This window comes from Gobio gobio (assembly GCF_949357685.1).
Source record: "Gobio gobio genome assembly, chromosome: 25".
Taxonomy (NCBI): Eukaryota; Metazoa; Chordata; class Actinopteri; order Cypriniformes; family Gobionidae; genus Gobio; species Gobio gobio.
Genome location: NC_137121.1, coordinates 27,611,604 through 27,638,694, shown reverse-complemented (window position 1 = coordinate 27,638,694; position 27,091 = coordinate 27,611,604). Strand labels below are relative to the sequence as shown.

The 27,091-nt window shown below is 42.1% G+C and overlaps 1 protein-coding gene across 1 annotated transcript in view; it reads right to left on the bottom strand.

Annotated features, from left to right (window-relative positions):
* Nucleotides 1-472: 472 nt before the first annotated feature.
* The window catches only part of ush1c (Usher syndrome 1C), a 52,266-nt gene continuing 25,647 nt past the window's right edge, over nt 473-27,091 (bottom strand). The window contains exons 10-21 of the mRNA XM_079809857.1: nt 26,948-27,007; nt 26,794-26,850; nt 26,254-26,396; nt 22,504-22,569; nt 20,754-20,899; nt 20,467-20,495; nt 12,203-12,244; nt 12,023-12,076; nt 11,828-11,927; nt 10,361-10,470; nt 9,572-9,627; nt 473-687 (exon numbers count right to left, since the gene is read on the bottom strand). Coding sequence (XP_079665983.1) covers nt 675-687; nt 9,572-9,627; nt 10,361-10,470; nt 11,828-11,927; nt 12,023-12,076; nt 12,203-12,244; nt 20,467-20,495; nt 20,754-20,899; nt 22,504-22,569; nt 26,254-26,396; nt 26,794-26,850; nt 26,948-27,007 — 876 coding nt within the window. The 3' untranslated portion in view covers nt 473-674. The remainder of the gene's footprint in view (nt 688-9,571; nt 9,628-10,360; nt 10,471-11,827; nt 11,928-12,022; nt 12,077-12,202; nt 12,245-20,466; nt 20,496-20,753; nt 20,900-22,503; nt 22,570-26,253; nt 26,397-26,793; nt 26,851-26,947; nt 27,008-27,091) is intronic.

Here is a 27,091-nt window from a genome sequence, read left to right as displayed (position 1 = left end):
GAGAGCAAATTCGGACAGCCGCTGTGTGTACATCGGCTGTACACTCGTTATTGCGGTTCAATGTGGGATTGAATGAGTGCACTTAATAACGTCCACTATGGTTTTGGACACCACTACAAATGGCTGTCCCTTCAAATAGTGCCCTATTTATAGGTATAAGGGGTGATTTTGGATTCAGCCAAGGACTAATGACTAAACAAGACACACCTGTAAACAATCAAGACAATGAACCAATGACAACATGACACAAGACTAGGAAGCACATGACAAGATCAATTTTTTTTTATTTTGATAACAAATTATATAGAAATTATATTAGATTTAGTCTAACATTTACTATAGAAGTTTACCCTGCTACAGTTTACTTCTTTGTTCCAAAACCAGAAATGTGAAAAGGGTCCAGTGTGAAAGCACCCTTAATTTGCGAATAATCAGAAGTCATACAAATAATACACAAAAACACCTTTTTGTTAAAGCATATTTATTGTTTTGCATACTATTTATTTTTCATAATATTGCCCAAACAGTAAGTTGTGTATTTCTAGTACAGATGTTTAATTTATAAATCATGTGAATAATTGCATTTGCTTCACTTACAACATATATACTAAATTACAAGCTTGCTGCAAAATTACTAAGGAATGGCTCTCGATCGATTTCTCCTATGGTCCGTCTTAAAAAAACGTCCTGTAAAAAGAGTGACAGAAAATATAAAAACAAGATTAGTCTGATAGATATTTCAAAGAGGGTTCCCTTTCGAGAGAACACTATGTCTTGGTGTTGATGCAATGGGAACGCCCTCAGAGTGTGTTGGTGTCTGAGTCACATGTAGTACAAACCACAAATATTGGCCTAGGGCAAATTTCAAGTGACGCAACACACACTATACAATCAATTCTATAAATATCACCTGTGCAAGAGCAGCTGATAGAAACCGCTTGGCAGTCGGTGTGTGTGCAAAACTGTTTGTCTATCTGTCTTTAGAACAGGAGTTGAAAAAAACTGTCAAAGTTAAGGAGATGTGTTTCACCATGCCCCGATTGTGTTTCACCTTGCTTTGTGTTCGGCCTAACCTTCACCAAGTGCATGGATACAGCTCTGGCTTTTCTACGACTCCAGGGCATCCGGGTGATAAACTACATCGACGACTGGCTTATTTTAACCAGAATGCGAGCATTGGTAGTTTGACATTGAGATGTCATTCTTGCTCATAAATAGAATTTAGGTTTTACACTAAATCTAAAGAAGAGCAATGTCACAATGTAAGAGAACGTTTCTCAGGGTGGTTTAGGATTTGACCACGATGCGGGCACAATTGTCCCTGGCTCGAATAAATTCTATTCACACCATGGTAGGGGCAGTCTGATGTTATGGCAGGAGCTTCCGTCCGTCAATGCCAGGATCTGACATGTCTTAAGGCTGCAGCCACCAATGTAATTTCATTGGGCTTGCTGCACATGAGACTCTTCCAGTGCTGGCTCAAAAGTCGAGGGTTTCATCCCTTATGAAAACCCCTGTATATGGTAAGGGTCACACGCTGGGTCGCTTTATGCCCTTTCTATCAGGAGCAATCCCTGGTTTCTCACTTTGGGTCCCTCTCTAGGAGCAAATTAGCGTCTCACTTACAGGCTGGGGACCGATCATGGAAGGCTGTTTCAACTCTGGGTCTTTGGTAGGGCCCTGTTTGGTACATCAACTGCCTAGAGATGAGGCCTGTGCACTAAAACACTTTCTCCCAAACCTATGATGGACCAAACCCACCGTCAAGTAGTGGAGTCCACATGGCAGAAGTTCAGCCAGGCGAAAGTGGACTTGATTGCCTGCGAGGAGTCAACCCACTATCCCTTGTGGTTTTCTCTCCATCCTCCAGCTCCTCTAAAGATAAGAGCTACTTGTGAGGGAGTGGTATGAGAGCGCTGTTAGCCAGGTTTCTTGGTAGAGCAGGCAGTTGAGAGAAAGGTGTTCTCTCCTGGGGCCTCTGTCGGTCCTTAAGATGGGATGCTTAATACTTGCTCCGGCTGGAACTAATGGCTGAGGTTCCGGGGGGCAGTCATCTAGTCTGCCCTGCATTATTGGTGGCAGGTGCAGTGAGCCTGCAATCTACCTAGTCAGTTCTACCACCGGGTAATATACAGTGTATCCAGAAAGTATTCACTTCACTTTATCCACATTTTGTTATGTTACAGCCTTATTCCAAAATGGATTAAATATATTCTTTTTTCCCTCAATTTTGCAAACAATACCCCATTATGACAACGTGAAAGAAGTTCACATGTACATAAGTATTCACAGCCTTTGCCAAGGCACTCAAATTTGAGCTCAGGTGCCTCCTGTTTCCACTGATCATCCTTTAGATGTTTCTACAACTTAATTGGAGTCCACCTGTGGTAAATTCAGTTGATTGGACATGATTTGGAAAGGCACACACCTGTTTTTATAATGTCCTACAGTTAACAGTGCATGCCAGAGCACAAACCAAGCAATGAAGTCCAAGGAATTGTCTGTAGACCTCAGAGACAGGATTGTATCTAGGCACAGATCTGGGGAAGGGTTCAGAAAATGTTCTGCAGCATTGAAGGTCCCATGAGCACAGTGGCCTTGAAAGATTGAAGCAAGCGTCATGTCTGGAGGAAACCAGGCACCGCTCATCACCTGGCCAATACCATCCCATTCCCTACAGTGAAGCGTGGTGGTGGCAGCATCATGCTTTGGGGATGTTTTCAGCAGCAGGAACTGGGAGACTAGTCAGGATAGAGGTAAAGATGAATGCAGCAATGAACAGAGACATCCTTGATGAAAACCTGCTCCAGAGCGCTCTGGATCTCAGACTGGGGCGAAGGTTCATCTTCCAACAGGACAACAACCCTAAGCCACACAGCCAAGATAACAAAGGAGTGGCTACGGGACAACTCTGTGAAAGTCCTTGAGTGGCCCAGACAGAGCCCAGACTTGAACCCAATTGTACATCTCTGGAGAGATCTGAAAATGGCTGTGCACAGACGCTCCCCATTCAATCTGATGGAGCTTGAGAGGTCTTGCAAAGAAGAATGGGATAAACTGTCCAAAAATAGGTGTGCCAAAAAGACTTGAGGCTTAGCTCGCTGGTGATTTCACAGCACAGTGATCAGGCATTTGGGCAGTATGGTGTAGTGGGTATTTCATTCCCATAGCATCAACTCCATGACAGAGTGTTGAGTTCCACTTTGAAAGGAAACATTGGGTTAACCCCGGATCTCTGAGAAGGGGAACGAGATACTGAGTCGCGTTGCCATACTTTCAGCATGCCTTTACATCATCCTTCAGAAAATTGAAGCTGATGACGTTCTTTCTAGGTGCCCTTACAGTATATACTCTGCTGGCGAGCCTGTGAGATCTCCTTACTTCAGTAGCCAATCAAGAGGAGTATTCCCATAGTGTCAACTCCATGACACAGTGTCTCGTTCCCCTTCTGAGGGAACAGTTTATATCTCACATCCACACGAGGGGTGAAGAAAAAAGGTTGCACTCTTAGCAAGGAAAAGGAATTTTAAAGCGAAGACTATACATTCTATATATGAAATCTATATAAAAATGACAGATAATGTCACTGAATAGATACACAATATGTGCAAAAAGGCATTGTGAAAAAAAGTCAAAAGGCACATTTACTATCTGTTGCAAACAGCGGGCCATTCCTGGTAGTGTAAATATAATTGCTTTCAAGCACAAATTTTGCACCCGTCTATAGGTTTTTGACTCCAAGTGAACTGCTCGGGTTATGTATATAACCCTTGTTCCCTGAGAAGGGGAACGAGCACTGCATCGGGACGACGCTTTGGGGATGCTCCCTTAGCATCAGCGAATCTGAAACCAGAATGCCAACTAGGCCAATCCGATTGGCGTGCGTGATGACGTCATTGTGACGGCATACCCGGAAGTATAAAAGGGGAGCTGGAACGTAATGGCGGTAGTAATTGCTCTGAAGCATGCGCTCCAGGCGCGCCGAGGTGTGGCGTCGGGATGCAGTGCTCGTTCCCCTTCTCAGGGAACAAGGGTTATATACATAACCCGAGCAGTTCCCTTTCGAGGGAACTCGCACTGCATCGGGACGACGCTTTGGGGAACGAGTACCCACTAGGCCACACCGAAGGGTAGCGCCTGCCCTAGTGTGAAGCCGGAAACCGGGCACAGCTAGGACTGGAGCACCCTAGCACCAGGCGTCGTAGGGAGATCCAGGCTATAAAACCTGATAAAAGTGTGTGGGGTAGCCCACCCGGCCGCCTCGCAGATATCCTGCAAGGGGACCCCAGAAAGAAGGGCCACCGAAGAGGCCATGCCTCTGGTGGAATGAGCCCTCACGGCCACAGGTGAAGGCAAACTGCGCACCTGATAGGCCATGGTAATCGCCTGGACAATCCAATTACTGATTATCTGAGTAGACGCAGGCAATCCCTTCTTAGGTGAGCCAAAACACACCAACAGTTGTTGTGATCTCCTCCACTGTGCAGACTTCGCCAAATAAACTCTGAGCGCCCTAACCGGGCAGAGTAGGTGAAGTCTCCCCTCTTCCGCCGTCACATGAGGCGGAGGATGAAATGCCTGCAGGACCAATGACCTGACCACCCTTGATGGCACCTTAGGCACGTAGCCCGGCCTAGGGTGTAAGATGGCTTTTACTCCTCCCGGGGCAAACTCCAGGCAGGTCGGCGTTACCGCCAAGGCCTGGAGATCTCCCACTCTCCTGAGAGAGGTAATGGCAAGGAGAAAAGCCACCTTAAGGGTCAGATCCTTTGGTCCAGCCGACTCCAATGGTTCGAAGGGGGCCTCAGCCAATCCTTCGAGAACCACTGCCAGGTCCCAGGTTGGAACTCTGGACCGAGCCGCAGGCCTCATCCTCCGAGCCCCACGGAGGAATTGTACAACCAGCTGGTGCCTACCCAGAGGCCCATCACCCAAAGGAGTGTGGAAAGCCGCAATGGCAGCCACGTACACCTTGAGTGTGGACGGGGTAAGCCCTGCAGAGAAACGATCTTGGAGGAACTCCAGCACTGAAGCCACTGGGCAGTTAACTGGGTCCACCTCACGTTCTCTGCACCAAGTGGAAAATACATTCCACTTGAAGCTGTACAGTCTCCTCGTAGACAGAGCCCTGGAGCTGAGTAAGGTCTCTATCACGTCTGCCGATAGGCCAGCCTCTATGAACCTGGTCCCCTCAGGGGCCAGACCCACAGGTTCCAAATCTCCGGGCGGGGGTAAAATATCGTACCCGCCGCCTGAGATAGGAGATCCCTCCTCAGAGGAATCTCCCACGGCTGACCTGCTAGCAGAGCTATGATATCCGAGAACCAAACTCGAGTCGGCCAACGGGGTGCTACCAGAAGTAGACTGACCCCCTGTCGACGGACCCTTTCCAGGACTCCCGGGAGCAGAGCAATCGGGGGAAATGCGTACAGACGCAGCCTCGGCCACGTCTGCACCATGGCATCCAGCCCCAGCAGAGCTGGATGCGTGAGGGAAAACCACAGTGGACAGTGGGACGTCTCTCGAGACGCAAACAGATCCACTTCCACTGGGCCGAACCTCTTGCATATGGCCTCCACCACCTCTGGGTGGAGTCGCCACTCCCCGGGCCTCAGCCCCTGCCTCGACAGGATGTCTGCTCCCTGATTTTGGACCCCCGGGACATACATTGCCCTGATGGACAACAGTTTCCCTTGGGACCACAGGAGGATGTGATGCGCCAGTCTGCAAAGAGGGCACAACCTCAAACCCCCCTGCCGTGCCCCAACCAGTGAGGGAGGCGTCTGTTGAAACGGATTTCCGGCAACAGGACGCTCCCAACACTGGCCCTTGGGACAGAAACCAAGGTTTCTTCCATATGACTAGGGAACGAAGGCCACTGCGCGTTACCCTGATCATACAGAATGGATTTCCCCTCAAGGAAAGCCACCTGGTTTACCTCCGTATCAGTACATGGTGGCCGCGGAGGTCCGGGAAAAAGCTCCTCAGAGCTTTGTAGACCGCCAGCATTTCCAGGCAGTAGATGTGCCAGGAGAAATGCCTGGTCTCCCACAGACCTCTCGCAAAGCGGCCGCCATGACCACGTCACAGCCAGTGAGGGAGGCATCTGTTGAAACGGATTCCCGGCAACAGAACGCTCCCAACACTGGCCCTTGGGACAGAAACCAAGGTTTCTTCCATATGACTAGGGAACGAAGGCATCTGCGCGTTACCCTGATCATACAGAATGGATTTCCCCTCAAGGAAAGCCACCTGGTTTACTTCCCATAACCACGTCCCAGCCAGTGAGGGAGGCGCCTGTTGAAACGGATTACCGGCAACAGAACGCTCCCAACACTGGCCCCTGGGACAGAAACCAAGGTTTCTTCCATATGACTAGGGAACGAAGGCATCTGCGCGTTACCCTGATCATACAGAATGGTTTTCCCCCCCGAGGAAAACCCCTTGATTCCCAGCTACCACTGTAAGGGTCTCATGCAGCAGGCCAAGAGATATTCTGTTGGACGCAGCCGCAATGAGCCCCAGCAGCCTTAAACTGCTTCACAGTGATGCTGTGGCCTAGCTTCATTTTAGAGACCAGGCCGCCTGGAAGAACCCGATATTGGTACGCTTTGCCCCAAAAAGCGAACCTCAGGAACTTCCTGTGACACAGAAGGATGGATACAGGGAAGTATGCGTCCTCTTCAGACCCATCGTGACAGACCAGTCCTCAGACTGGATCTGAATCACAATGGAGGAAATGCTAAGCATCTTGAATCTGAATCTCCTCAGAGAACGATTCAAGTACCTCCGGTCTAAAGTTGGATGCAACTCGCCATCCCTCTTAGGAACTATGAAGTACTGGCTGTAGAACCCGGACTCCCTGTCTGGCGGAGGAGCACATTCTGTGGCCTCCTTACCAACAGGGAGTGAACTTCCTGTTCCATTACCCGAACCTGCCCAGGGACCACTGCCGTCCAGACCACCCCACTGAACTTCAGGGGAAGGTAACCGGACTGCAGTCTGTATGCCCCTTCCTACAGTCGCAGGCCCCAAGCTGATATATTCGGAGGCATAACCATGCGCCGAGATAATCTGCTAAGGGAACCAGCCTCTCGAGGCCGGTCTCGGGTGTCAACCGAGCCTCCTCCCCGACCCCCTGAAGCGGCTTACCGGCAGGGCGAAATCGAGGAAGATTTTCGGTGTGCGTACGCGTTTGCTGGACCACCGCAAGTCTTGCTAGAGGCGGCTGGTGCAGCACGCGTGCACGGGGAAACGATGTGGCCCGAAGCGTACTAGACGGCGGGAACACAGCATCGATTCCCGAAAACTCCACAGGGGAGGCGACCTCGATCGCTCCTACCCGGGAGAGGGGGCTGGCCAGCAGGGGGCCTCATCTAAGGGAGCAGCTCAACAGGGCCACAACCCTAGAGCGGACACTGCGATTAGCAATTGCCTGAAACTGATGTGTCCCGCAGGCCACAAGGCGGCGAGAACGACATCAACTTCAGGAGGGCTCCATCTTAGATGAATATCCAGTTCACAAGTTAAACACGCTTGGGTGACAGAATTAAAGTATCCAACTTATCAAAGTCGGATAACATGACACTCAATTCCTCGGAATTAAATGCCATCATAATCACCAAACCCGTGCAACCTGATCTGAATAATAGGCTGAATAAAAAATATATCTAACTCCTCAAAGTCAGATAATATTTTAATTTAATTCCTCAGAATTAAATGCAGCCACAATAAGGTGAAACATAGTCTGAATGATAGGCTGAATATCTAACTCCTCAAAGTTAGATTATATTTAATTTTAATTCCTTAGAATTAAATGTAGCCGTAATTAATCAGACGACACTGTTTTATTTGTATTTATACGGACTCATAGACCCCGCGTTGCCTCAGCAACGTGGTTCAAGCCGTCATAATACAATTGGCTTTCATCCCTCGAGAAAAAAGCCAAACAGTGTCACACAATACAGTGAAACATGGTCTGAAATGACTGAATATCTAACTCCTCAGAGTCAGATAATATCTCATTTAAATCCTCAGACTTAAATGCAGCCATATCAGACAAATACTGATTTATTTTACTATACGGACTCGTCCGTTAAGCCAACCAGTATCTCATGCACACCGATCGCGTGTGTTCACATTAATTGCAGACCCATAACCTGCGCGCTGCCTTTTTTTTCTTTTTTTTTTTTTTTTTTTCCAGCAATCGCGTGGATGGAATCTTGCATATTTAAGAAGTGCTTATGACTTTGACTGCCTCGATGCTGAGTACGTCTAATTCCTCAGAATCAGACCTCTCACACATCGCGTCCTCCGCCCCGGGGGAAGAAGCCGCAGCGCGGGCTTCCACACGGGGAAGGAGAACATCTGAACTGTCAGATAAAGACTGGGAAAATGCCTCAGCAGTCCCAGTCCCGCTGACAGTCCATCCGTGAGCCCCATGACCAGCCTCGCCGCACCGCCTCGGCGGATGCGGGACCGATCCACGGGGCTCACGCCGAGAGCGGAGCACTCTGAGCGTCAGCTTTCATAATGCTCACAAGCGGCTCCCTCGAGAGCCGCTCGAGCATGCTGAACGCCCAGGCAGTGCACACACAGCAGGTGTGTATCCGAGCCCGACATGTAGCGAGGGCAAGGATGCACACACTGCTTGAACTCTCTCACTTTTTCACACTTCATTTCAATCACACACTTTCACTGACATACAACAGTAAATAGACAGACAGTTTGACAGATAGCGCTTGCTGAAGAGCAATAACTACCGCCATTACGTTCCAGCTCCCCTTTTATACTTCCGGGTATGCCGTCACAATGACGTCATCACGCACGCCAATCGGATTGGCCTAGTTGGCATTCTGGTTTCAGATTCGCTGATGCTAAGGGAGCATCCCCAAAGCGTCGTCCCGATGCAGTGCGAGTTCCCTCGAAAGGGAACCAATGGCAATATCTTTTCATAATTTCACGGACAATCGTGCTATAGACATTTACAGTAACATGCAGTAGAAAAAAGAACAGATCAAAACTGCAACAATCAATGCATAAGTCATGACATGTAACAGTCCCTTTGAACAACATCAATCAGAACGACTGCGCAGCTTTGTGAACAACAGAGTACTGTATATTGCATTATTTAATTTTTATCACACTGAATCCCCAAATGAAAAGATCTGGGTGGGCTTTCAGATTGACAAAGAGATTGTCACATGTACATGATGCACACTGCAGAATGGTATGGGTGGATTTGGGGGGTGGGTTTACCACTGGGCTAGTGGCCGATCAGGTTGGGGGATGGGGGGTCCTCATCTGAAGGACGTAGCCCTGTCTGTACACAGGGGCACTGCCTTGGAATACCTTTTTCTTTGCAATGGGTCTGACTGATGCTGCTTTAGGGCTGAAGACATACAGCAGATGAAAGCTTCACCACTGAGAGACCTTTACCCAACTGATTGCTTTTTTCATTGGGCACAATGGAAATAGACCACATAATGCATAATACTATATTTAAGGGAATTTAATTTAGAGGGCAATGGAGCTGTCATTGTATTATGAGAAAGAATGCAACTATACGTACACTTCATCTTCGTATTCCTTCGGTGGAGACACCGCAATGACCAGGTCAATCCAGTCCTGCATGCAAAATGTCAAGCACATGCACATGAACAAAAGGATGGAAGTGTTTTGTAAGAGTCAGATCAATTCTAGCACACCTTGCCGTCAGTGATTTTTCCTCCTACACGTTTCATTTGCAATGAAATGGATTAACTGTGAATAACATTAGCCTACTTAAATCCCCACTATCTTGATTTTTGACAAGCACATTGGCACAATGTTCTTGATACATTCTGCTTCAACTCTTCATCTATATTTGATGATGCTTGCTGAAAAAATCATTACAGTAACAGACCATGTGCGCGTTCTAGTGATATGTGTCTCACAGGAAAAATAAAACCCATTTCTAATAGCATAGGTTGTTATGCATACCTACAACCATACTATTTGTATTACAATTGTTGAGGGAAATCTATGTAATTCTGCAGAATTGGTTTAAAGCAGCATTTACGTTAAATTACCATAATAACTGTAATTGTGCAATGAAACCTTAGAGATTCCACACTGTGCTATTCACCTCATTGTGCTCTGAAATTATTCATTTCTAGGGCAACACTAATAAGATTCAGTTTTGTTGACGAAACGAAAATGAAATGAATAAATCACTACATTTCAGTTAATCTCTATACTCTTCCATGCCAATCTCACAATTTTTTTGTATCTATTCAGTTTTGACAAATTCATACAATTTAATTCATATGATGAAATTCATAGGTTTTCATTGGCTGTTTTATTGTAACGAGGACCGTACCCCTCCACTGTTCCAGGCCTGAGCCATTGAGGTCTGTCCTTCAGCTAGAGTCACATCTATCAGGATCTTTCCATTCACAGCCATGATCTCGTCACCCGACACAACTCCACCTGGGATAACATTGACAAAACCATGGAGAATTAACAGTAATATGTGACCCTGGAGCACAAAACCAGTCATAAGTCGTATGGGTATATTTTGGTCAAAATTATGGATTTTTCTTTTATGACAAAAATCATTAGGATATTAAGTAACGATATTAAGATCATGTTCCATGAAGAAATTTTGTAAATCTCCTACCGTAAATATATATATAAAAAAAGTATTATTATTAGTAATATGCATTGCTAAGGACTTCATTTGGACAACTTTAAAGGCGATTTTCTCAATATTTAGATTTTTTTGCACCCTCAGATTCTAGATTTTCAAGTTGTATCTTGGCCAAACAATGTCCTATCCTAACAAACCTTTATTCAGCTTTCGGATGATGTATAAATCTAAATGTAAAAAAATTGACCCTTATGACTGGTTTTGTGGTCCAGGGTCACATCCTTCCCTCGGGTCATTTTGACCCGAAACTTTTTTTTTTAAATTGAGTGGTCATCGGAGTGGTCCAAGATCCTAAGACTTTTGTCGCACTTGAACCACAAATACACACACACACACACACACACACACACACACACACACACACACACACACACACACACACACACACACACACACACACACACACACACACACACACACACACACACACACACATACACACACACACACACAAAATCCTTCCCTCGTGGGTCAATTTGATCCCCAATGGAATGAATGGAATGCGAGGAATGCTTCAGTACACATAGAAAAAAATGTAAATGCTACCAAAGAAACTTTACTTTATTAAAACTTTACTAAAACTTTACCAAAAATTATTTTATAATGTCTCCATGTCAAGAGTCATGAAATATCATGATATATTATTATTTTTCCACAAGAGGTCGAAAAAAGACACCCAATTTAAGATATTTTGAGCTGAATTAAAAGGGTTATGCATGAAATTGAGTTATTTTGAATTTAAGTTGAAAGAATGTGAAGAATGTGCTTAAATTATTTATTTATTATATATTGATAAAATCTAGTAATTTAAAAGGTAAATCAAATAAAAAATAGAAAAAAATATTATCAAAATAAAATGAGATAAGCTTTTTGGACCAACAAAAAAAAAAGTATAATTTTAGGATTCGGGTCATTTTGACCTGCAAGGGAAGGATTTGTTACAAAATGCAAGGGAAGGATGAGGGTTAAGACACTATTACAGGTCAATATAATCAATATCACAAATTATTTTAGAGAGCTAAACTAGATTTTGAGTGTTGTTGTGCAGTTGCTAAGGTTTTTGCCAAAGCCTGAAGTCAAAAGAACCAACCACCAAATCTCTATGATATGGAAACATGCTATTTTGGTATGACTTACCATGTTTATCTGCTGCACCTCCCTCGTAGATAGACGACACCACAATCTTTCCCAATGGGGAGTCGATCCCTCCCTCTATGGACAGATCAAGCTTTCCTTCCTGAAGAATGTGAATAGAATAAAAAATCAAAAAATCTCCCAATTCTTATTTTCCATTGCTTACATCTCTGCTTATTTTCTTATTTCCTTAATTACCTTCTTAATTCTCAAAAGTCGCACATCTCTGCCTGCTATCTGCTCAGCGGTGAACTGTTAAAACACACAGTTTGAGCAAAGATGTTAAAAGTAATATAACACTCAGGGAGTGTGGCATATCTGTGTTATAAAATATAAAAAGGGTACAGATAGAACTGTTAATTCAAAGGGTTACAGTACCATGGAATATGGATCAAAATCATCCACGTATTTCTGAAAAGCCTGAAGAAGGGAAAAAAAGGAAAAACAGACAGTATAGTATAGTCTGTAAAGATGTGAGGTTCAAGCTATGGACATAATTTAAGCAGAAACAAATGCATTGCTAAATTATTTTCAAGAAAAGACAAATGAACACTATATATCTGGATAATTGTCACCTTTAATCCAATCAATGGCAGGTTCAGTTTGCTCTTCCAGATCAGTGTTTAAAGTCATGACTCAGTAGTTTGGCATGAACACTAAATCAATCTATAAAAAGCATCTGATCTTAAAAAGTGCACTCTATATGTCTTAACTCATTCTTAACTCACAAAAACTAATTTCAAAAACACATATCAATACTGAGAAAGGATGCATTTGTTTTGTTGGATCCATTGGTAGCTTTCAAGTTGGATGGTGTCAATAGACAATCATCTGCAATGGTGTTTAAGGTAGACAATAAGGGTCTCTCACAACCACAACACACTTAAAACCCCTTGCCTTCCACAAAAACAAATAATCAATCAAGGTCTACCACCCACTGAACCAACAAAATGGAAACACACAGACCTCTGGTGAGGCTCTTCCTCGTAAAAAAAATGTAAAACGCACACAGAGATGTCATTTGGTGCATATTCACTCTAATATTTTGCCATTTGTGCAGTGGATCCACAAAAAAGGCTGCTTTCACAGCAAACAAGATGGAGGTATCATTGCATGGGGATATATATATATATATATATATATATATATACTGTATATATATAGGTGTGACTGAAGCAGAATTCTGATATATTTGAGTTAATCCACCAGTGCAGTGTCATGGAAAGGGGAAAATGTAATGTCTTAACTGAAAAAAAGGTGTAATTTTGCTATCATACTTCTGGGGCCGTATTCACAAAACAACTTAAGGCTAAAAGTAGCTCCTAACTTGCCGATTTAGGAGAAACTCTTAAAAATAATGGCCGTGTCAGTCCTAATTTTAGGACTCCTAAATTTTTGCCTAAGAGTATTTCACAAAGCCTTTTAGCGCTAAAACTAGCTCCTAAATCTGTGAAACGTTAGGAGTAGTCAAGAGGACTCCTAAGTCACTAAGACCAAATCACAAACAATCCTAATGGCTGTTGCGGACCTTTCTTCCCCTTTTTACCTGTGGCAGTTGTTTCACGAGTTCACACTTACAACTGATCGGATAGAGTAAAAGAGTAAAATAAGCCTATTTGCCAGGTCTCCGAGCACAAACCCACAGTATGCCTACTCCCCTGAATCCCTGGCTTGGCCGAGAGTGAGGAATCGAGGTGGTGGAGGGATGCAGAAAGCTGTGGAGGTAACTAGGTGATTCGGCTGTGTATACTGTATGTCTCTCGAGCTGATTAAATTAGATAGTGCTCTCCCGAACTGTGTTTACAAAACATAATTTGTCGCTTGAATTCTGCAATCTCTATCGAGAGGATGACAATTAGCTGAACACATGTTTAATTAGTGACACTAAGCTACTTTTTAAAATGTTTATTTGAATATGGCAACATTCTTTTTTTTATCTTTATTTGAATATGGCAACATTTTTATTTTAAAATCTTTATTTCGAATATGGCAACATGATACGTTCTACAAAATTTATATCACTGACTGAGACTCCTCCCCCATCAGCCAATCACTGTGGGCATAGTTAGTAAGCGTGATGACATCATCCATAGCAACAAGGTCAACCCTGCCCTTTCTCTTAGCTTAAAGGGATAGTTCATCCAAAAATGAAAATTAGCGCATGATTTACTCACCCTCAAGTCATCCAGGTGTATATGACATTCTTCTTTCAGACGAATAAAATAGTTATAGTTATATTAAAAATGTTCTGGCTAATCCCAGCCTTATAATAGCAGTAATAGTTGCTCTGTTTTAGAAGTCCATAAAAAATACACCTGTCCGTCAAATAATGTGCTCCATGCGGCTCCGGGGTGTTAATAAAGGCCTTCTGAAGCGAATCGATGCGTTTGAGTAAGAAAAATTTCCATATTTAAAAATGCAATTCATTTTTTTCTGTGGCTCTGCATCAGCCGTGCCCGCACCATCACTTCTGGCGAATAAGGTCAAAATACATGCAAAATGCAGGCGCGATCATAGATATATACATAGATTCCTCATTAGTGCCTGTGTGAATCGGTCGAATGAGGTATCTACGCATATATATCTTTGATCGCGCTAGTATTTTGACCTTATTCGCCGGAAGTTATGGCGCTGGGAATATTAGATGACATTTGTCTGATAAGAGGTAAAAAAATAACATAAATACTGTCCAGTTCTGAACTGTTCTGTTCAGAAACCGATCGTTTCGTGTCTTAAGACATCAATGTGTCGCCACAAGCCGCATGGTTTAATAAGGATTCGTATGTCTGTGTTTTTACTCTCATTGCTCTCATACTAAAATAAAATATCCCCATTGACATGCATTATACGACTATCACACTGCAACGGTTGGAGTTAAAAATCTTCATGTGTTCTACTGAAGAAACAAAGACACCTACATCTTGGATGCCCTGGGGGTAAGCAGATAAACATAAACATTTAGTTTTTGGGTGAACTATCCCTTTAAGACTTCTTTCTGTTCTTTAATAAAAGTTGCTCTCAGCAACTTATGAATAGGTTTTAAGAAAATACTCTTAGCTAAGAACTTTTACTGCTATTTAGGAGAACTCTTAGTGCTAAGATAAAATGTTTTATGAATACGGCCCCAGATGTCCTTGAGTATTTTAAGAGATATTCATAACATGCATGTGTAACACAAAAAATGCAGAAGACATTTACCTAACAAAATAATTCAGACCTTAAAGGGGTCATATAATGTATTTTCATATAATTTAATACACCAAAACAGTCATGATTTTTTTAATGCATCTTTGCTGCTGTGCCTTTAAGAAGTCTATGTTAACACCCATTTACAAATAAACAACTGCACTTTGGTTCAATCACACAAATGTTTTGTTTTTACAGCAAGTATTCCTCATGATATGACACCTTTAATTATTGTCAAGGAAACAAAACTAGTTTTAAATCAGCTCGATCGGACACATTTCACCAGTATCCCCCAGGGAAATACTGTTAGAAATGTCGTATACTCTTCACATGCAGATGTATACACTCAGACAGCAGAGACTTCACTCAAGGACCTCAGTTTTGAGTGTGAGAGAGAGAGGGAGAGAGAGAGATAGGGGAGCGGTGTAACGCAAAGTAATGTTGACAGTTACTTGTTTCTTGCTTGATTTAAAGGACGTGTTGTACGTGACCATCCGTTTGAGCATCTCTGGGGGCTGAAACAAACATAATTGTGACACCTCAAAATAACACAGACTAAATGCTTTCACAATCTCATTACGTGCCAAATAATGTTTACCTCAGCCATACAAATAGACTTATTAACTATTATCTATGAATTCAGGCGTCTGTGAGATTTACAATGACACTCACTGCTTGACTGAGCTGATAATCCATTAAATACAGAACAGCAATGATGGTGAGGCTATAAGGTACTGGATCATTTGAGAGAAATGACACCTGGTTCTTTAGATACGAGTGAACAAGATAGATAATTAGGCTTATGCATTATAGCAAACAGCTTTAACAATAATAAAGAAAGACTGAATAGACACCTCAAGGCAGCTAAGTATTGTCCTCTCTTGACCTTCTTACCCTCTTAAAATAACTACAGAGTTGGCAAGCACCCATTCATTTAAATTAAGGAGGCACAAGGACAGGGCAAAGTGATTAACTTCCTTTGTGATCTGATGAAATAGGACTAAGTGTCTGATGGATGACAGGGACAGCATGTCTAGGTTTGTCATGTTGATCAATCAAAGACATTTTAATTCTGGAAACAAATGGAAAAAGAATCTCTCTTTTCACCACTCTCCCCTTCTGTTCTTCTCTTTCGGTCTACTCATTTAGTGCAATCAGTAAAACCTGCATCTAGCTAGTCCTCCTTGAGTTTGAAAAACTCAAATTATAATCAGAGTCAAATAGCAATTGGTGCAACAATCAAACCAATGAGTAAAAGTCGTAAAGATCCAGTAGCTTATGCATGCATCATCACCATCATCCTCCTCACCGCCATCATCATCGCACATACACACACGGGTTCTTCCTGTCTTACCATGGTTTCAGAGCGAAGTGTGGGTCTGTGTGAGGACTGACTTGGTAGCATGACAGGTTTTGACATAACAGGGTTGATCTGTCTCCGCTGGGTTGGAGGGCTGGGGGCTATTCGCTATGCAGAGGTTAGCAGTAAGGGACACAAACTTAAGGTCAGGGTGTGATATACCTTCAAGAGTTATTCAATCATGAATCACACAACACAAAATATTGTATGAACACTTAATTTAGTACATATATCCCAGCAAGCAATAACTGTCATTTTACCATCTCGGTTAACTATAGACCTGAAATAGTCCGGCTATGTGTAACCCACTTCTAGCCAAAATAACCTTGAATTTAAAATTTTGCCAAAACAACTCGTGAGATGCATGATATTCCATTATGTAAGCAAAGTCCACAGTGATTACAAGGTGTTTGGTTTAATTTCTTTGAAATTGATGACTAGTCTATTCTTGGGCTATGTTTTAGCCCTGTGTTTGGACTGCTATTAGACTTCTTTTAAAAGCAAAATTGCTTGCTGGCTATATATCATGCAAAATGTCAGCCTCTGTCTTTCTAGAGTATTGACGCTTTTGTGAAATGGCTTTTTAAATGTCACTACTTCACAAATAAAAAAGAGGTATATACGTTTATATAATGCAAAGAGTTACGGTTTCATAAAATCCCCTATTAGGATTTGTGGAAACTATATTCATTTCAAAACGGTGTTGTTACAACAGCAGGAAAACTCTTGAAACATCTTGGCATGGAGAACTGTTGGACAACTATTTCCGCTGTAAAGAGATGCCAGTTTGCATTAGATTTGTTACACAAGCTTGACAAGACTGATTTGTGCTAAGAACGGAAGGTCCAGTGCAACATGTATAATTCACAAACTAAGGACTCACCAGTGGATTATTAGAGATGGATATCCTGCTAGCATGAGATGTGTTTCTCATCACCTGCACCACAAGGATAAGGTTTTCAACAGTCTAGCAATGATAGAAACTACTGGTACTGCAAGGTCGTCAAACCAAACAACATGCCCCAAATGTATCCTAACAAACATCTTTAATAAGAAATTAAAAATAGGTATTCTCATCTACAAAACAACACAACACACTCAAGGCATGCATGCATTGCGATTCTGAATTGATTCTAAGTTAAATTTTTGGGGGTCACAGTGCAACGGCGCCTATAAGCTTCGCCTGCTGCCAGTTCCTGACACACACACACACACACACACAAAAACAAGCATCTAAATTTCCAAAACAATTGGAAATGGCAAACAGAATTACCACTGCTGTCACTGCACAGGATCCCTATGGGTTTCTGCTCAGTGTTGCAGATGCAACAATCTCACCATTTCAGTGAAGATAGCAATACTATGTATCATGAAATCAATTTGAAAGGTCCCATCCCTATACAACATACATAAATCAACTCTCACACTAATAAAAATGTTAACTATGCTAACCGTCAAGTTGCGGTCAACCTTCGGGCTGGGTGGGCGTGAGAGATCACTGGGTGTGCTGGAGTGAAAGCCCCCTCTCTGCCGGTAACCATTGTCCCCGAACCTGCTCCCTTGTTCAGACAAGCTCGGGGAGCGAGGATAGTTGGATGGCCCTGCATAATACTTGTCCTCCATGTGCAAGGGTGGAGGAGGTGGTGGAGGAGGAGGTGGTGGTGGTGGAGGAGGTGGTGGTGGAGGGGGAGGTGGCTGAGATGACATACCCCTGGAGGAGAATAGTGGGGAAGAAGGGCGTGGCCGGCTATGACCGGAAGGGGGTACCCTTGTGGCTGGTGGGGAAGGTGGGCGCTGAGGGGATGGTCTGGGACTGGGGTGCATAAGGTGCTGTGTTCTTGGAGATGGAGGGCGATGGTTGGATGTCTGGTAAAGTCGGGGTGAGGGTGGAGGGCGTGGCAAGGGAGGTGGAGCTTGGTTGGATGTAGGTGGGGTTGGGGCTAGTCTTTTCAAAGGCTGCCTTAGACTTTGGTCCACATCATCTAAGTTTATGTCATCAAGGTCAGTAGTGGCCAATGTCAAGCCTCCAGGGAACCTCCGCTTGGTGGGACCAGTCGAAGCAGGAGAACGGGTTGGAGACATCTAAAGGTACACTTAAATTGCTTAGAACTCTGAACTTACAAACTATGGACTAGAAGACCAACACACATTAGGATACTTGAGTGGAACTTGATAGACTTTACCTCTGGAGACTCATTTTCAACTGAGGAGATTTGCTCTAGTCTGGTTTGACAGAGCCTTTCCACCCAATGCTGCACCTTTTCCGACTCTTCCAGGTCTTCCCTCTCAGTTTCTGACACCTAGTTGAATTAGTAAAGCCACATCCAAAGATGGAAACTTTGATATACTAATGAGAATGTGGTGAACTGCCATTGGAAAGGGTACAATAGTGCAGTTACCTGCTGAATTTCATTTAGGGTGCTTTCACACTGGCAGTTTAGTTCCAAAAGTGGCACTGTTCACATGAAAAATTGCTAATACGAAAGCTGTCATGCGAACCCGGGTGCACACTGGGGTACCGAAACCCGAGACTACCTGAAGGAGGTGGTCTGAGTTCGGTTGCAAACTGTGGCGCGATTCATATGAATGTGTTTCATACGCAAGCGTTTTAGCCGATGATGATGTATTAAGGTCAATAAAACCTATGTAAAGGATGCTAGTGTTGATGATTTATCTTGGATACGATTGAGAGTGAGCCTGCAGTGTAATTGTGGATAGCGCGTGCAATCAGGGCGGCAAATTATTGGCACTCCGCTGTCTCATCAAAAGATTCCGTTTGCCAGCAACAGAAAGCCGCCTCCATGCGACGCACATACAGTAAACCCAATTGTTGTTTACTCTGCACATAATAGCACCAAATTAATAATAAAAAAACAATATATAGACAACATTCTCATTAATTATCATGCAGTGTGCACATTTGTGATGACGTAAAATGAACGCAAGTGCACCAGGGCAGGCCCAGCGCCAAAGGACATCCGGATGGATGGATATCCGGACTGACAGAGACGGACTTGATATTAGTGTGTAATTTTCTCTCTCAAACCACTGCCTGCTTCTGCTACTGATTGCTTTTAGAGTGAAAAGCTACCCATAACTGCTGGTCTAGGATCTGTAATAGCAAATTATTAGAGAAAAGGAGTTGGCAAAAGTTCCAGTGCTTGCGCTCATCAAATGATTACATTTCCAACGTGTTTCACCTCCGGTCAAACCTGAGAAATATAAATGCCACCCGAAGTCATGTGTCCTGGCGCTGGGCCTGCACCAGGGTTCAATAGAATCAAGTTGAGTGTGAAACCAGACCAACGCTGCCGGAGGCACTGGGAACAATCACGCTCGGACTCTGACCAGAATAAACGTGCCCAGTGTGAAAGCCCCCTTAGTCTCTGTTCATTTGACCAATCAATGAGAGTCAGAGGGCCATTGGCCAAGGATAAAGAATCATTTACACACATTAAACTGAGAGTACAATACAAGTCATGAAACTCTACTGTAACCTCACAAGAACAAGTCTGATACCTCTTGCAGAAGTCTGCTGATTTTCATCTGCTTCTCTCGCTCAAGTATTTCTTCCTTCTCCTTGGCAAGTTTCAGCTCAAACTCCATCTCTTTCTTGTTCTTTTTCTCGGCTGGAAGAGTGTCAGTCTTGGACATCTTCTTCTTCTTTTTGGTCTCTTTTCCTTTCTAAATATCCAAAGTGATTTAACACCTGGTTCACTTTTCATCAATGTCAACCTAACTATCATGCAAACCATAACTTCAGACATATCTCCAAGATGAACAACATATTCCATAGTTCTAGCATACCAAAATAGCACAAGAAGTTTGCAGCACACAATGTACCTTTTTGAGTGTAGGCAACTTTCCTTCGTAACGGTAAAACCAACCGAATGCTAAGATAGCAAGAATGATATATTAGTTTCATGCAAAAACTCAACCATATGGTGTATTCGGCAGATTCATTCATCCACAAGCTACCAAAAGATCCAACCAAACAAGACAAGGAGGATAGTCTTCATGCAGTTGAAGTGTCTTTAAAAAGGGGAAGCTTGTCAAAGGGAGTCTGTCTATAATGGCATATGAATACTTCACTTACCTCTTCAGTCTCTTCTTCATAGGACTCAGCTGATGGAACCAGGAAGTGAGAGACACGGCACAACAGAAAGGCAAATAGACAGAAAGACAAAGAGCACACAAAGAGAGATGATGCATCCAACATAAATGCACATCCGTTCATGCGGAGGAGAAAGGAGTAATGGTGCATTATGTGTACGGTTTTAGACAGGGTAACATCCTTGTTTGATATTTAGAGATTAGTGTAGTTCTACATACAACATTCAAGGTTCATGCACTGGAGAATTTTTATAAGTGTGGTCAACTCACTGGAGGTTTTGGGTTTGGGAGAAGGTGTGAGGCGTGTGGGTGGTTGGGGCGAGGGAGAGGGGGAGGGGGAAGGAGATTTGGATTTTTCCTTGGCGCCCCAATCCTCTTCCCACTCTTTGTGGTGCTTCCTTTCTGATGCTTCAATTCTGACACACATGACACATACATTACATGGACAGTCATCTATCCAGACAAGCCTGCTAAATAATTCAAGCTAAAGAATAGATACAGTATATTGCCAAAAGTATTGGGATACCCCTCCAAATCATTAAATTCAGGTGTTCCAATCACTTCCATGGCCACAGGTGTATAAAATCAAGCACCTAGACGTGCAGATGCTTCTACAAACATTTGTGAAAGAATGGGTTGCTCTCATGAGCTCAGTGAATTCAAGCGTGATACCGTGATAGGTTGCCACCTGTGCAATAAGTCCTGTGAAATTTCCTCACTACTAAATATTCCACGGTCAACTGTTAGTGGTATTATAACAAAGTGGAAGCAATGGGAACAACAGCAACACAGCCACAAAGTGGAAGGCCACGTAAAATCACAGAGCGGGATCAGTGCATACTCAATAGCTACAGACCTCCAAACTTCGAGTGGCCTTAAGATTAGCTCAAGAACAGTGTGTTGAGAGCTTCATGGAATGGGTTTCTATGGCCGAGCAGCTGCATCAAAGCCTTACATCACCAAGTGCAATGCAAAATGACATGTTCAAGGTCCATAAAGACATGTAGGGCTGCTACAACTAGTTGATAAAATCGATAATGAAAATCAGCGACAACGATTCTCATTATCACCACATGCCACCAACTTCCACCAGTCACTCTAAATTACAGCACCGAATAATGCATTTCTATGGACAAAATGCATCTAAAAATAGTGGAGTGGCAACAGAGTGAGATGCTGTGGGAAAGGTACATGAACCAAGCGCCCAAAACATGAGAATTCTTTATTTTAAGCTTCAAGCTAATGCATTAGTGTTTAACATACCCTGTCATGCGCTTTGATGCGTGCGAGTCATTAGCGCAAAATGTTCATTTTACGGATCTATATAAAGAATAGTAGTTTTGTCAGTTAACAAAAAGGCCTTTTTATCGATTAATCGGAAAAATAATCGGCCATCGATTATCAAAATAATTATTAGTTGTTGGCCTGAGTCCTGACCTCAACCCGATAGAGCACCTTTGGGATGAATTAGAGCGGAGACTGCGAGCCAGGCCTTCTCGTACAACATCAGTGCCTGACCTCACAAATGCGCTTCTAGAAGAATGGTCAAAAATGTCCATAAACACACTCCTAAACCTTGTGGAAAGCCTTCCCAGAAGAGGGTGGGTCAACTCCATTTTAAACCCTATGGATTAAGAATGGGATGTCATTAAAGTTCATGAGCATGTAAAGGCAGACGTCCCAAAACTTTTGGCAATATAGTGTATATTTAGAATGAACATCAACACAAATGTCAAGAAGTTGACACCTTTTGCAGTAAACATTATTTGTTACATTTATTTATTTATTTATTTATTTATTTATTTGTCATATTCATCATATACTGTATATAATTTGAACACATTTTCACTGAACAAAAACATTGGTTGTGAAAATTAGAAGTGACTTAGGACATATTGAACAGAATGTACTTCCATCCCTCACAACACTGCTTTCATCCACATCAATTTGCTCTACTCTGACTTCTGAGATCTGTTTTCTTTGAAGATATTTTTGCTTGGAAACTTTATACAAGTCCTACCTCTCCATCTCGTTGCGATGGCGCTCTTCTTCCTCTGCAGTCTTCTGTGATATCTCCATCTTCCTCCTGCAAAAATATTGCACATGTGAAACAATACAACTTTCTTTAAAGTGAAGACCATTTTTCAGCAGCAGTAATGATTCATCAGATTCATTACTGACAACATGAAGAGACAAAGATAAAGCATAATTATAATGGTATTTATTTTATAAGTATTTGCATGTACAAGTGGATATGCATTGTTGTTTTAACCACAAGAGAACAGTACCTAAAATGCTGTATCATTAAACATGTGTTTTGTCTGTTGTTGGGCGAGTCTCTGTTAACTATAGACCCGATATAGTCCGGCTATGAGTAACCCACTTCTAGCCAAAACAGCCTTGGATTTGGTTACATGTCATTTTTGCCTAAATAACTTGCGTGATGTATGATATTCCATCATGTAAGCAAAGTCAACAGTGATTACAAGGTGTTCGGTTTTATTTCTTTGACATGTTCATGTTCTTGATGACTAGTCTATTCTTAGGCTATGGTTAGACATCTATTCAATTTTCACTGACAACCCAAATTTTGCCTGATTTTAGCCTAGACCTCGGGACTGTGTTTGGGCGGCTATTAGAAATCTTGTTGTTATGTCTAGAGTCCTAATTGTTTTACATGAGAATATGAGGTCATTTCAAGGTTTGCACATGATAGTCTTTGATTTGAATCAAACTTTCCCCAAAAGTAATTTTTTTCTGCTGTAGCTATTTGACACTTATGCTGGTAGAATCTGGGTATTTGGCATGCTGTGTGTGGCCTATATAACAAAATTTATGTCACACTCACAATTAAAGATGTTCTTTGAGATGCATGTGAAAGACTGGAGATTTTGTTAATTGATAAAATTGCACTAAAATAAAAGCATCCAGAAGCAGATTGTTTTTTTTTTATACTGCAACGTTAAAAACAAATCAGAACCACTACTGCAAATGCAAATTCAATTATAAATAATAAAATAAGTAGCTTACAGGCCCAGGGGAACGGGAAGTGGGGGTGCTGCAGCACTTAGCATATTAACACTTTAAGTGGCTAATTAAAAAGTATTATTTATATGTTGAATTTAAAACAAACATGAGGTCATATTGTGACAGTTGCGTTGTGCGTAGAAAGAGCGGTAATATTTCCTCCAGAGTGAGAGCGCCTTTCTGAAGATTCCGTTCATTTCTAAAGCTCATCCACCGCACATTCAACCCAGAATGCCCTTTGTGACATATGCTGGTTCAAATATAGGCCTATCTAAAATAAGTAGCTAGGGCTGCCCCCAACTAAAGCTTTTTTCGAATAGTTGTTCATTTAAGCCATTGTTCACGCGGCGCCGGCGCCGCCGTGTCATTGTCTGCTATTTGCTTATTATTTATTAACCCCCTCGAGTCGACCGTCACGCCGGTGTGATCAACTCACATTTTTTCTTATCAGTGCCAAAGAGACTCAAATAACTCTGTTGATTTTTATCATTCAGGCAAGTGTTATACATCATTATAATCTGTTAAATTTCTACTTTTCAATGATGTCTAATCTGATTCGCTTCAGAAATTGGCCTGTAACTTAGTGAAAACCTATCACACAAGCATGAGACATATGTCTAAAGAAACGTTGAAATGTCAGATTTTAAATAATGTAAATCAAAACGAAAACAAATATTCTCTGTTTATGTAATCTGTTTGAAAAGAGAGAGATGTCAGTCTTTGGCGAGCCTCTTCATTAGCCCACAGAGCGTGCGTTCTTTTGAGATTCAAATACTGAGGCGGTCCATGAAAGCACAGTCAACTCCCACATCAACTCCAATAAACACACCAACACTATACATCGTTTTGAGACGCAGTGAGGAGGAATAATTCTGGAATAATTTACTTTATTTCTAAGAGTAACTGCTAGGCGATTGTGAGGTAAGTTAATTCTGTTCGTTTCTGTGAATTTTAAACGCAAAAAGACTGTTTAAATATGAATCCTGCTGCAACATAAAATATCATAGACGTAAGACTGTTTAGACAAGATTGATTTGGCCTGATTTGGACAGATTATGAAGTGTTTATGTAAAATAGCCTAGTGTCACATCAATAAAGCTTTTATTCGCTAATCAGATGTCTGCTCAGATGCTATAAATATAGTACCAGTCAAACGTTTTGTGTTCAGTAGCCATTAAAATGTATTTTGTTTCATATTGATGTTTACATATTATAGCCTAATGTTATTTTTTAATGTAATATATGTTGATTTATGAAAAGTGTACAGCACTTGTAATAAAGATACACAATAGATACACAATATACCAGAAGACATGGAGTTTGTCAGAAATTATTTTGACCACTTCATTAAGTTTTATTTTGTAGAAATCCTTTCTTTAAATCCAGGCAATTGGTTGATAAAACATGATTCAAATGAAGATACAATTTATACAAAACAAAATTCACTTTAAAGAAAGGCTTTCAACAAACCAAAACTTAATGAAGTGGCCAAAATCATTTCTGACCCCCATGTCTTCTGACATATTGCGTATCGATGTGTCCTGTTCACTTTTCATAATCAAAGTAGATTAAATTAAAAAAATAACATTATAATATTTAAACATGTGAAACTAAATATGCATTTTAATGGCTACAACAAGTATAGTAGGCTACAGTACAGAGAAATTTAATGTGGGAGCAGGATTTGAGCGCACGTCGTTTTACCGGTGAGCGGTTCATGAGTCTCACATGCTCACATGCTCTGGTAAGGTAGGCAGGTTTTTCGCGTTAATTTTTATTTCCTGTTTCTATGCAAGCTCTTTTATTGTACATGCTCAATAACCCTTTTATATTAAAGGTTTAATGTAGGGCATAGTCCATTTCATTACGATTGCAAGAAGGATCAACAATGTCAAAACTGTGATGTGCAGTCAAATGTCCCGGTGTGTATGCTGTTTAAACGAGTGTTCTCACCGATATGTTTCTTGTGCTTCGTGTTTTATAGACTCGATTTTGTTTATTATTCAAATGTGCTGAAAGCACAAGTCTCTAGTTCATTTTTAATGAATGACACATGGAAAGCGGCAAATCAGTGGTAGTCTCTGTGTGCACAGCTCTTTCTTAGCAGTTGTAAATATTATTATTATCAATATGTATATCAATACATCACATTTCCAAAAAATGAATTCAGATATGCTCAACGTACGTTCATTTTGGAACAATTTTTCAACCATTACAGGACATTTCAACGGTCATTAAACGTCCAAATGTTAGCTGGAATATAGAAATATTACGCACACAATAAGGTGAGCCACATAACTTCTTCCCCGCTTTCTCTCACATAGCTAAACATGCATAAGCATACCTTTCAGAAGCGCATGTCGGGCTTTAAAATCATTAGCCAGCAGTAAAGGTATTTTTTTCTTCTTTTTTTTAATTTTGATGATATTTTTGGATGTACATCAGGGAGTTTTTCCATGTAGACCGATGGCCCTCTATGTGGGGCGGGATTGGGTGGGCATGGGCTACTAGGAAGGAAAGTTCATTTAGATTTAGAATAACTAATGGAGTGATAACTTGATGATGGAAGTGCAATAATTAAAACGAATGTCCCAAAAAATAATAATTAAATAAATTAAATGGGGGAAAAAATATTTTATTCGCCTATAGGCACGCGCCGGCCCTGTTTACTTTTGTTTGCATGTAATACAGTCTGAATATGGTTTATCTTGTGAAGTGTTCAGTTGTGTGTTTTTTCACTGACTGGCGCTCTTTCTCCTGCTGTTCTTTGATGATTTTGTTGGTCTCTAATGCCACCCTCTTCTGATGCATTAGCTCCTGTCTCTCCAGCTCACGTCGAGCTTCAGCCGCCAGCCGCTCCTCATCCGTCAAAAACAGCTCACGTCCCTGAAACATACAATAGACAAATCAGCACTTGTCCAGAAATATACGCACAAATACTATCCATTATATACTGTACAGATCACATGCTTGAAGCACAAGATGTTACGTTACAGTAAGCCTATATGTCAAGCATAATTCACATACATTTACCAACTAAAATACCAGTTAAATAAATAAGACAAATGCACCAATAAATAACATAAATACAAATTACAGCATAATACAAAAAACACCTCCACAATGTATTCCCCTTGTCCACCGCTGTCAATTACAACAACTTTTCACTAGACAAATGGATTTGTTTTCCACACAGCCCCTCTGAGAGAGACCAAAGCCTTGCAGCAAGTACTCGAGATGTTCTGATGGCAGAAATGCATTAGTAGACTCTCTGTGAACTTACAGCTCCAGTGAGGACAGTAATTGTCAGACTCCTGCTGCTCTTTAAAACTCGCACTGCCTGAAAACACACGCACATCAGCCGACATGGTTACAGGTTTAAATATGCAGAGAGGTTCTTATTAATTGGTTGACTTTTTAAGCAAGCTCCTACTTACTTCTTGATGACTCAAGTTGGTGAATTCCACCCCATTGACCTCCACAATCTGGTCGCCAATCTACAAGACACACAAACACACACGTTACTACACTTGAAGCAAACGGCAATGCTCTATTAATGCAGATTAATCTAGGAATTAACT